General features: G+C 54.1%; 1 protein-coding gene across 1 annotated transcript; it reads right to left on the reverse strand.

The window, feature by feature from the left end:
• Positions 1 to 1,599: 1,599 nt before the first annotated feature.
• On the reverse strand, positions 1,600 to 11,774 carry Ajuba (ajuba LIM protein). The gene is made up of 8 exons (XM_075949576.1): positions 10,431 to 11,774; positions 7,570 to 7,671; positions 5,874 to 5,941; positions 5,721 to 5,783; positions 4,499 to 4,629; positions 4,361 to 4,412; positions 3,606 to 3,674; positions 1,600 to 3,200 (listed from the first exon to the last, which is right to left on the reverse strand). Exons 1-8 carry the CDS (start codon positions 11,467 to 11,469, stop codon positions 3,075 to 3,077), a joined length of 1,650 nt encoding a protein of 549 aa, XP_075805691.1. The 5' UTR covers positions 11,470 to 11,774; the 3' UTR covers positions 1,600 to 3,074.
• Positions 11,775 to 12,077: the final 303 nt, after the last annotated feature.

Genomic DNA, 12,077 nt, shown 5'->3' on the forward strand with positions numbered 1-12,077 from the left:
CTGACCTTGAATTCATAGAGACCCATTTGCCTCCGCTCCTAAGTGTTGGGCCATCACACCCAGCTGCTCTCTTTTTGCTTAAAAGATACAATCTGAAAAACTGCACATAGCAGGCTCATGCACTGGGAAACAGCTCACTATCTCTTGAAGGGTCCTGGTTATAAGTGCAATCTTTCCAATCTCCTGGCTCCAAAAGCTCCAGGAGGTAGCAGCAGTCAAGACTATAAAAGAGAAAGAAAACCACTGAAACTCACATCGCCCCCCCATACCTACCTCCACCCATTAGTAATGGGGTGTGCACTAGGCAAGCACTGTCCCAGAGATACAACCTAACCATCGGCCTTGTGCCCAGGTTGACCTCAAACTTTTGATCCTCCTGTCTCAGCCCCACTCCCATGCTAGAACTACGGGTACATGCTATTATGCTAGAAGCCAACATTTTTACTTATTTTTATTCTTATGAGTGTTTTCCCTACATGTGTCTATGCACCACATTCATGCCTGGTATCTGAGGTCAGAAGAAGGCATTGGAGCCCCTGGAACCAGAGTTACAAAGATTGTAAACTACGATGTGGGTACTGGGAACAACCTGGGTCCTGTGTAAGAGCAGCAAGCACTATTAACTGCTGAGCCATCTCTCCAGACCCCTGAACTTTTGGTTCTCCTGTATCTACTTCCCGAATGCTGCAACTACACACACCAGCCCATGGGTCCAGTCCCATCTTACTCTCTTATTTTTGCAGACATATTTATTCCGTGTACCTATGCTACAGCTCCAGCAGAGACCAGACAACTCATGGGAGTCGGCTCTCCTTCCACCATTTGGGTTCTGGGCATTGAACTCAGGCCACCAGGCTTGGCAGCCAAGTGCCTTTAGCTACTGAACCACCTCGCTGGTCCCCCAGGTTTATCCTTGTTGGGTTGTGACCAGAGCTGTCCAGAGCAAAGAGTTCAGATCAATTGTCAAAGCACAACCCTTATCTTGTAACTTTCTTCACACAGAGACCCTAATTTAGCATTCTTCCCCTTTCTCCTTTGTAGTACTGGTATGTTAGTAACTAGTGTCCGAGTTAGCCGAGTGAGGGCTGCTACTGCTGTATCCATGACACTGTTTTACCAATCACCAGCAATCGCAAACAGTAAAGATAAATATTGAGGGGCAATCTGGGCATTCTATGCTGACACAGGCTAGCTGGTTGCTCCCCTGCTGCAGCCTCTCCCTCGGGGCGCCTCAGGCAGTGTTAGTGCAGACCTAGAGGGGAAGGAGGCCATGGGTGGGAACAGAGGGAAGCCAAGAGGCTGAGTGTCCAGCTCCACAAGCTCGCCTTTCCCCAGCCTAGCGGGAAAGGGTCCCACTCGCCCAGGACCTTGTAGTTACTCATTCAATAATAGTTCAAAAGTCTCAGCTGAACAACAAGCAATTCAAATTTCAGAATGTTTTTCCGAAAATAATTTCCTCCAGCTGGTACCCAACTGTATTTATCTGTTCTTTTCCTCACTTGGAGACCCTATCCTTGCAATTCTCAGAAAACAGACAGACAAAAAAATAAAAATAAATGTAGAAGTCAGACCAATGTACCAAAACTATAAGGAGTTTAATTATGTTTTTTCTTGTTTTCCTTTTTGTTTTTTTTCAAGACAGAATTTCTCCGTGTAACAGCAGTCTTGGAACTTGCTTTGTAGACCAGGCTGGCTTTGAACTCAAGAGATCCACCTGACTCTGCCTCCCTCCCAGAGCTGGGATGAAAGGGTGTGCCACCACCACCCTGCGCCCTTACATCTCCAAGGCATATTGATAAATGAACTTATAACAAATACCAAAGTAAGAAACAAACACAATACACTCACTAAATATCCATACCAATTATTATTTATTGCTAGGATTTAAACTTTTTTTTAAGTGTTGGAGAAGCAGGAAAAGACACCCACGGAGGCAGGGAGCAGTCTGATCACTTACAAAGTGCCACAAGGTTGGTAAATGCTGGGTGCTAATAAATGGAGTACTCTTGACGGACAGGCAGAAACACTGAGTGCTCAGTGCAATGCAAAGAACAGCACACTTAGACGGCTATAGAAACACTCAAAGGGGACCGAGCTCTCGACAACAAATGAACAGAACTTTCAGCCAACAAGCGAACTTACTTTAACACATCTGCCTTGGGTTAACTAGAGCTTCAGTTAATTAGACTAGAACCAAGTCAAACCCATCTTATTCTCTCCAGCTTCCCCAAAGCCTGGAGCTGGAGGGCTGTAGCAGATCCGATGCACGATCCCTTTAAGAGGTGGACCTCAAATGATAAACTACTGCTAGGGAACTAAGTGTAAAAGTCACCTGAGAAAAAAAGGGGTTGCAGAGGGGGCTGCACACAGGGATACAAATGTATCCACGTGTGCCTGGCTAGAGGGCTCAGTGCACTTAAACAGCAGTGGGGCTAGCCTGAAGCTTCCTGGACATCCCACCCAGAAAGTATCACACACAGAGACCTGCTCGTTATGTCTAGCAACTGAGAAAAACAGCAACCAAGGACAGGCCCTACTCAGCCTCCCCAGGTCCCTGAGAAACAGGCAACACAGGCAGCAGGCCCCCCGGAGCTGGTCCCCATCCCAGCAGACAGACGGGGAGCTCTCTAGTCCTTAGAGAGACAGCCGAGAAATGACTCATCATAGAGTCCAGGGCTTCCAGATAGGACACTGTGGGAAAGGCCTGGCTGGCCCCTTTCCATTGGGTACAACAGACTGGGGGTGGTTTTTGTGATGCCCCCTTGTGTGATCCAGCCAGCGCTGGAACGTTGCTCGACTTCTACAGAAACATATACTGGAAATATACACCAGAACCCAATGTTCAGAAAGTCCTGACACCGCCCGTGTGTGCTGGGGCAATCGCGGTGGCACAGGATGAAGGCCAGTCCACCCTCCTGGCCATCAGAAGGCTATTTGGAATGTTAGGATCTTTGGGTCTCTGGCCTTTGGGGCCTCCCCAGAGACCTCTTCACAAGGATTGCAGAGTGCATTCCTCGCCTCGGCTGGCCAGAGCATTTCTCCACAGTGGTGATGGTAGCAGCAGAAACTACAGCTCAGATATAGTTGGTAGGGGGCTGCCGGGCATTGAGTCGCTGCATGTGGCAGCCGTGGCAGAGCAAATGTCCATCGAGAGGGAAACAGCAGCACCCTTCCTCGTCACTCAGCTGCATGCGGCAGTCCTAAGGAAGAAGACCGCTAGTTCACAACAGCCCAGGCTTCTCCCCACACTGAGGCCATCTTGGGAGTCTGTCCTGCTCAATGTCATGTCAGACTAGCCAACACCTGGGAGATGGTGGCCAGGCAGGGAGGGTGGAAGCAAAAACGCAAGAAGCCCTCCCCGCCTGGACACCAGGGGTCGCTGCTGTTTGCAGAGACAAAGGCACAAGCTCCACCTCCAGCAGTCAGTTCACTCTGGGGAAGCCACATTCAAAACCACATCAACACCAGGACCAGGAAGAGTAGCTGCTAGAGGACAAGAGAGACTGGACACAGGTCACAACAGTGTCCTGCATCACTTCCACAGATGCCCAGTTCCCCTCCCAAACCCCAACTTCCCTCCATCAGCCCTGAACATCGATACTGACCTCACAGTGGTAGCACTCAAAGTGATAATCACGGTCCATCGAGATCACCCTCACAATGTCCTCACAGCCCTGAAACATGTAGAGCCCCACGGGGGTGAGTGCAGCATAGTGTCCCCGAAGTCACCGTCCCATCCACAGAAACCCTCCCGCTCCAACAGGCAGATCCTACAAAGGCCTCTCTGTAGTTAGACACAATCCCATGTAGCTTTGAGATGTTTTAGCAGCTCCTACCAGAATGCTACCCCTAACCACAGCACTGCTCCAGGACAGGAGCCTCCATGCTTTGAGCTCTCTCTCTACATAGGGGCGGGGCCTTCCCTACTCCTCACGTGCGTAAAGAAGCAGGGAAAGCGGGGAGGAGTGGGGAAAGACATGGCTGGGCACAAGTCAGTCTAAGAAAAAGGCCTTGGGCTTTTCTCCTAGGCATACCTCCTCCGCACACAGCTTAAAGAATCTCTGACCCCATTTTTACCAGCTGAAGGGTAATTTCAGTCCCTGTATCTGGTGACCTTGAGAGCCTTGTTCTCTGGAAAGGGACAGAAGATATGGAGCCTGGGCCCAGCAAGACTATCGGACATGCCTGGGTCCGGAAGTTTAGGTCAGGGTGGTGACCCCAAGAGCAGAGTCACACGGGAATCTTCCGGAATGTACATTCCTCAGAAGTACCACTTCCCAAGGGAGGCTAGGCTGCATGTCCCCATCTCTTCCCATGAGGCAGCAGTACTGGCTGCCCTGTGGAACTCAGACACACTGACCTCTGAGGGGAGGATGGGTTGTCCACAGGCTGCACATTTTGGGGCATAATTTCTGAAAGAGAGGAACACTGATCAGCTGAGGCTGAGGGATCCCTGGGCCCAGGATCACATCTTACCGCCCCCCCAGGGCAGACTCACTTGTGGTAGTCAGTGACGCAGTACACCTGGTTGGAGAAGTCCACTGTGAAGGGGACGCCATCCAGGCACTTGTTACAAACGATGCATCGGAAGCAGCCTGGGTGATAGGATTTCCCCATGGCCTGTAGGATCTGGCTCGCAGGGTGGGAGGAGGATCAGTCTCCGTTCTGTCTTGGGCTTCAGCTACCCATTATGTTCCAACCCCCTCCTGTCCTCCTAGAAGAATGCTACATAATTTGAGGGGACCAAGGAGTCTTAAAATAAAGGTAGAAAAAAAAAATCCTAACAAAGGTCTCAGAAACTTCCAGGCCCGTGGATTTTTGTCAATTCTTGGAGACAGGGTCAAATGTATCTTAGACTGGCCTTAAAACTACGCAGAGGATGACCTTGAACTCTAGACCCTCTAGCCTCACTTCCAGAAAACTGAAATAACAGGCATGCCTGTACCACCGAGTCTGGGGTGTACGGTGCTAAGAGGAACCCAAGGCTGTTCACGTAAGGCATTCGCTCAACCAACACAACTGCCGCCTCCAGCCACACCTAACTTTTTATTACAACTTGAGGTAGGTGCCAAAATTTTTATTTATTTTTTCCAAACCTTCCCAGGTATCTACTAGATGGTCATAGGTAGGAATCACCAATCTAGCCAGGCAGTGGCGGCACATTCCCTTAATCCCAGCACTTGGGAGACGGAGGCAGTGGGATCTTTGTGAGTTCAAGGCCAGCCTGGTCTACAGAGAGAGTTCCAGGACAGGCTCCAAAGCTACACAGAGAAACCCTGTCTCGAAAAACAAAAATCAAACAAACAAAAATCACCAATCTAATTTGAGCCATTTTTTTGTGTGGCGGGGAGGTATTTCAAGACAGGGTTTCTCTGTATAACATCCTTGGCTGTCTTGGAACTCACTCTGTAGATCAAGCTGGCCTCGAACTCACAGAGCTCCACCTGCCTCCAGCCAGTAGCAGAAAAGGGAGCCTGCTCACCTAGCTCAGGCTGGAGGGCAGGTTGTGTCTGTACAGTTGGTGTGTGTGTGTGTCGGGGGGGCAACAGATCACAGGCCCAGCAGGGTGAGACTAGAGGTAGCAACGCAGGGCAGGACTGGGGACGAACGGTGAGAACATGGATCACTAGTGACAGGGTCCCTCAGCCACCTTCTCTCATGCTTACGAAGCCACCAGTTCTCCCCTCATGGCCAGGTCTCAGCTGAGATGCATTTCTTACCTTCTCTAAAATCAAGTGGCCACAGACACAGCACTTCTCAGCTGCCTCCTGAAACCCTGAAAACTGGAGAAGGGACAAAAGGTGTCACCAAGATGAAAAACGATGGAACCCAAGACTGTCCCAGAGTTAGGCAGAGCGACGCTCCTGGCTCACCAGATAATCTTCCTCACAGTAGACAGAGCCGTTGACGCTGTAGAAGGCTTTGCAGCGTAAAGTCCGTCCTAGGAGCAGCAGAGAAAGGGCTGGAGCCTAGGTTTGGGGCCTCAGGCAGGGCTTTTCCGCCTCTGGTCCCTGCTCCCCAGTGCTGCACAAGACAGCTTTCCCTTCTAACTGTCTAGTTTTCCTTCCCAGACAAAAACACCATGTGCATGTGGAGACTGAAGCAGGAGGATCAAGAGTTTAAGGTCAGCTTGGCCTATATAGTAAAGCCTGCCTCAAAGAGGAAAAAAAAGGAAAAAATCCCATATAATACAATTCTAATTGGCTTTGGTCTCATTGTAGCTCCAACAACTTTTCCCTTTTTTCTTTTTTAAAGATTTTTATTTATTATGTATACAGTGTCCTTTCCAGAGGAGGACACCAGATCTCATTACAGATGGTTGTGAGCTACCATGTAGTTGCTGGGAATTGAACTCGGGACCTCTGGAAAAACAGTCAGTGCTCTTAACCACTGAGCCATCTCTCTCCAGTGCCCCCAACAACTTTTCTTTTCCCTGCTCCTCTAGCTCCTGCTTTCCCACACCTCCTCAGGGCCCAGCCAAGGTCAGGCAGGCTGATGCGCTCAGACCAGGTTGATTTATTTGCCTGAGCACTCTTCCCAGACCTTGCTCTCTGGGACCTCTAACCTAGGTTCCTTTGTTCCAGTCAGTATCTGGCTCTCACATCTGTCTAGCTCCTTCCTGCCACATGCTGCCCCTATGGCGGTCAGGACATCTGGGAGTTACCGCTTTGTATGGGAGCTTAAAGGAATGCAGGCGTCTCCAGGGTCAGAGGCAGGTGGATCATTTCCCTTTAGACCACCTTCCACAGAGCTACCCCCTAAGGTCTAAGTGGTCACAGATAAGCAAGGTGTGTGGGGGTGGGGGAGAGTCCCATAGGCTAGAAAAGCTCACTTAAATGACTTGGGAGACCAAAGGAGAGGACATACCCGGAAGAGGCCCAGTGAAAAGGACAGCCAGAACAGCCCAGAGAGATGCAGGCAGAAGCTGGGGGAGGAAGAGAAAAGCTGAGCGCTGGAGTCAGACAGGCAGAGATAGGAGATTACAGGGTTAGCCAAAGAATCAGAATGGGTAAGCAGTGGAGAAGGGATAATGAGAGGTGAGGGAGGGTGTGGTGGGGGGGAGCACCCCCACAGAGGGCCTCCTGAGCTAACAGCAGCGGCAGACATTCCTGGAGTGTGATGTCATCAGCTTGGCATGGCCTGGTGGCCTCCACTCTAGTGAGGTGGCTGAACTCTGACCAGCCAAGAGAAAACCCTCCTCCCTCCCCCCCACCAGCTACCCATTTCCCCCAGCCCACACCCGCCCTTCCCACATTCCAGTCTTTCACTGTCGCCCCAGGCAACTCTGCTGCCCAAGACCAAACCTCACCGAGGAGAGGTGGGGCGGGAGCCCAAGGCTGGGCCAGCAGGGAGGCACAAGAAAAAGGGAGGTTCACAGAAGAGAGGAGGCTGGAAGACAAGAGAACTCCAAAAAGCAGACCCAGCTCAGGGAGGGAAGTCAGGTAGCACTCAGATAGGCATGCAGGAGCTAGGGCAGCTGCCGGGCCTGACAGGTGTTCCTTTCCATGAAAGGGTCCAGCGGGGGTGGGGGTGGGGGGTGGGCGAGGGGGTTGTGGCAGGTGCACTCACCACAGGAGCAGCAGACAAAGCACTGGGTGTGGTAGAGGCTGTCCAGGGCCTGGCAGGCGTTGCTCTGCCCGTAGATGCCTTTGTTGCACTTGATGCAGGTGCCTGCGAGGGAAGAGCTGGTCAGTGGCTCGCCCCCCTTCCTCAGCACGGATCTAGGCACCCCAAGCTTGTTCAAATGTGCTTGACTGACGTGCCAAAGGCCACAGCTCGCTCCCTTAGCGTTTGAGAAGAGAGGGCAACCAGAAACGGGACGCAAGCTCGACCTGTAGAATGCTTGCCTCCCGTGTGTAAAGCCCAGGTCCCACCCCTGGCACTAAGGAAATGGCTGTGATAGTGCACAGTGCCACCCAGCAGTCAAGAGGCAGAGGCGAGAGGGACCGGGAGCTCGAGGTTACTTAGGCTACACAACAGTCGAAACCTATGTTGAAGCCACGAGACCTGTTTGAAGACGAAGAAGAAGAAAGGAAGGAAAAAAATAGGCAGATCTTCTTTCTTAATTAGTGGAAATTCTCTGAAAAATCTATTTTGCGCTTAGCACAGAACCCAATCCTAAAAAAAATAATTGCTCAAGATGCTTTGTTTCTTTTGGGACAAGTGAGCGAGAAGCGGTGGGCGATGGAGATGCCAGCACACGGGTTCTGCGGCACCTGGAGAAACTTCATAGCCAAAGCAATCCAGGCCCACGAGGTAAAAACTTCAGTTTTTACCACCCATAAAACTCGATCTGGCCCAGCAGAAGGTCTTCTGTGCCGGTGGGCCATGTGAACAGTCCTCTAGGGAAATCAATAAAAACACAATTGAGGCTTCAGGGGCCAGGAATGTATAGGATGGGGCGGGGGAGTGTGGCAGACCGTACCATGGCCTTCCTGACACGTGAATCAGGGCTTAGACGCTCTTCCCCGGGACTCTCCACTAACATGCATACACCTGGCTCTGGAACCAGCCTTTCCTGGGTGTGTTCTTCCTTCTCTCCACTCCCCAATTCCAGGCCCATGACTGAGGGCTAAGACCTGTCTTTGGGGAGCAGATCCCAACGGGCCTGCCCCACCTTTCCCCCTCGGCAAACTGCCACACTCCCTGCCTGTCGGGGCCCATCCCAGTCTTTGCCCAGGGGCTTTGGGAGCTGGTGCGGCAGCTGCAGCAACTGATGGGCCCGGGCCTGTCCTGTTCCCACCCTCAGGCAGCTGGGCAGAGTTGAAGCCAAGAGGGCCCCCTAACTAGAGACAACAGTAAAAGTAGGTTACTACTAGGCCAGTCTACTGTAGGGGCTCTGTCGCGGCAACCTGGCCTCATCTGAGTTCAGAAGGTGTTCTCCTTTCTCATGACCAGAGGAATCTGCCCAAGATTGTCATGCCGGGGGTCCGTGAGAGCCACGGACACTGTGGAAAGAGGAAGCTGCTTGGGCACGTTTGCCTCACCTCCGCTCACAGACCATCCACACCTAGCGTCTTCCTGCCATTTTACCGTGCTTTCTGTGGCTTTCTTTGGGCTCTGACGTTTTAGCCAATGAGACTTCTTTTCCAGCTCTCTCGTGGGTCTCCAAAGGAAATTGTTAAATGGACATCGCCTCTGTTTACCTTGAGCAAAGTGATTTAGATCATCTGCTCTGCTCCCCCCCTTCCCGAGTAAGTCAAAAAGTGTGTGTGTGCGCGCTGAATTCTCAGGCCCTTCCAGCCCACCTCGGTACTACCTTTGAACTTCTTCATTTATCCTTCTCTCTGTTCTTATTTCTAGCCATGGGGAGAGGGGTGTGGAACAGAGGGTCCATGGAAAACCTGAGAGCCCCAGAGTCAGGAGTGAGTTTCCTCCCGATTCAAATCAGAACTACATTAAATAATTCAGTAAGGTCTGTGGAGTTTGATAAGACCCCACTGCCTAGCTTTAACAACCGATCACTACTTCTTGAAAGGAATAGTGGAGAAGAGGCTGTGGCCAGGTTTCTTCAACAGGAGCAGGAAAGTAGAGCTATTTCTTCCTGAATGATGGTCAAGATTAGGGGGTACTCAAAGTCAGGTAATGCCGGGTAGTCACGCAAAGCAGGTATCTATCCAGGGGTAATGGTCTCCAAGCGGTCATTGATTTTGCCCAGACTTTCGGAGGCTGGGGAAAACAGGCTGATAGGTACTCGCTGTAATACTGACATAAGAATATTCCTAACACTGGCCTATTTTAAAAGGCCCCCGGCACACACCTCACCACCAGGACTAGGGCGGACGGGACAAGACTTGAGTGCCCTCTTTCCATTCTAGGGAGTTCAGGCCTCCCACCCAGATTCCATTTCCCCGACAGCAGCCACGACTACGCCGGAGCTAGCAAACATCCCCCAACGCGAGCCCAAGCTCCCCACCCCTCCGCCTGGCGGGCGCCGCCCACGGCACCTGGAGCGCCAGGGCAGGAGTCGGCACGCACGCGGCCGCCCGCCCCGCCCCCCGCGCATTCCCTGAATTCCTACGGGCGGAGCAAGGAGCGGGTGGGGGCGCGGCACGCCGGAGCTTGCAGGAGCCCAGCCGCGAGGGGGGCGCGGGAGGATGCTCTCCGGGCCCCGCAGCGCCTCCTCCTTACAAGGCCTCCTACTGCGACAAGCCTAGGTGCTCCGACGCTTGGAAAAAAAAAAAAAAAGACTCCCAAGAAAATCAGAGTTGAATTTGTCAGGGATCAGTAGCCCGGTCCCATTAAAAACCTGGCAGGAACGAGCAAGTGTTCTAGGGTCGGCCCTCCTCCATCCCTCCGGCCTCTTTTTTAGTCGGGGGTCTCCGCCTGAAACCCCCAGCCACTGGCAATTTGGACCGTCGGGGTGTTGGGAAACCGCATGCGTTATCGGGTCTCTTGGGTCCCTAGCTAGCCTCATCTCTCCAACTCACCAAAGTAATCTTCTCTGGCCTCTGGCTCCCGCATCCGGGCCCGGGAGGCCTCTGGAACGAAGGGACCAGGGGACTCCTCCAGACCCGACGGCTCAATCCCCGAGAGTTCCCCACGGGCACCGGCTTCTCGCCCACCGTGGGTAGCCACCGTCAACCGCAGCAATGCTGTTAGTTCATCCTGGTAACGGGCCCCCGCGGCGCAGTCCCCGTAGCCCGTAACTGAGTGCCGTCCGGGTTGCGCCCCACGTCTCTCCAAGGGCCCCGCTGTTCCCACCACGGCTCCGGCTAGAGCTCCGGGGCTGCCCAGGGCTGGGGGGTACGAGTGGCGGCTCTCCTGGCAGCCGAACCCCACGGGCCGATGAGCGCACAGTCGGTCGAGGGCGGCATGGAGCTCCGGGTAGGCGGACGGAACCCCTCCAGAGGAGTAGCCCGCCGGGGCAGTAGTCAGGGGGAGGCCGAATAGGCACGGCCCCGCGGGCAGCGGGCTCCCGTGGCGCTGGTCATAGCCCATGCTGATGCCGCTGGTCCGGTTGCTGCACGGCCGGCTACCTCCGGCTCCGCCGGGCCCCGTCCCGTCCAGCAGCAGGCTGCCCCGGGGACTCGACGGCTTGCTCGCGTCGCTGGCCGAGCTACTGGCGAAGCTGGAGCGAGGGCTGAGGGCCGGGGCCGTGGTCTCCAGCCGAAAATCAGGAGGCAACGACGGAGGTAGCGGCAAGGCTCGAGTGGGCGGCGGCCCCCCAGGAAAGGACCCTTCGAAGCGTTGCGCCTCAAAGGAGCCGCGTGCGTTCCGCTCGGCGTCCAGGGACCCTGGCTCCCTGGCCGGCTCCAAAGGCTCATCCCCAGGCCCCCCATTAGCTCCTCGGTGTCCTGATTTCCTAGGTCCCCCCAACCCACTCAGGCGCCCCTTGCCTGCTCCGGCAGTCCCATCAGACCCAGACCGGCTCGCTTCGCCCTTTCTGCGGCCGAACTTGGCGCTGCCGGAGTCCGAGAGTCTCAACTTTTCTAACAGGCGACTGGCTTTCTCCCCTAACCGCTCCATGCCCTCGGATCTGGGGCCTGCAGCCCCTTCCCCGCCCGGCACGCTGCAGCGTTAAGGCCCAAGGCCGGGCTTGGGTTCCCCGGGTCTCGGATTCCCGGGGTGCAAGAGACGCACGAGGGCTCAGCGGGCGGCCCAGGTGCCGGGCTCCCGCGATCCCGAAGCATGCCCCGGCAAGAGGGTCCGCTCGCGGCTGGCAGGGCCCACGGCAGGCAGCCGCCGTCCTCTAATCCACGCGTCCGCTCGCGCCACCGCCCGCCCGCCGGCCGGCCCGCCCCCCTGGCTCTCACTCGCCCCGACCCAACTTCTCCAAACTTTTGTCTGCCTAGCCGGATCTACTTTCCGGGAAGGGCGGAGCGCGGTGTGCACCCGGGGTTGGAGTGTCCGCGCAAGGATTTCTGCATCACAGGAAGGACATTGCCTCCGAGGTGGAGGGCCGCCGGCAGGACGTGAAAAGTCAAGGGGCAGACTGGGCAGCTGCGACCATAAGATTCAAGAGTTAGAACAGGAAAGAGTTCAGGGGATGAGTGAAAGGGAACTCTTTGTTTACAGTTGGAATTGCGGAGGGGCACTGTGGAATGTATCCACCAATGATGGGAAGAAGGGCATGT

Source organism: Microtus pennsylvanicus, chromosome 15 (genome assembly GCF_037038515.1).
Source record: "Microtus pennsylvanicus isolate mMicPen1 chromosome 15, mMicPen1.hap1, whole genome shotgun sequence".
In the NCBI taxonomy this organism is placed as follows: Eukaryota; Metazoa; Chordata; class Mammalia; order Rodentia; family Cricetidae; genus Microtus; species Microtus pennsylvanicus.

Excerpts from the sequence above, each read along its gene's own strand:
- Ajuba (XM_075949576.1), bottom strand. The coding sequence starts at position 11,469 with ATGGAGCGGTTAGGGGAGAAAGCCAGTCGCCTGTTAGAAAAGTTGAGA. Across the intron at positions 5,784-5,873 it reads ACTGTGAGGAAGATTATCTG|TTTTCAGGGTTTCAGGAGGC; the intron begins GTGAGCCAGGAG and ends TCCCTTCTCCAG. Across the intron at positions 4,413-4,498 it reads TGCGTCACTGACTACCACAA|AAATTATGCCCCAAAATGTG; the intron begins GTGAGTCTGCCC and ends CCTCTCTTTCAG.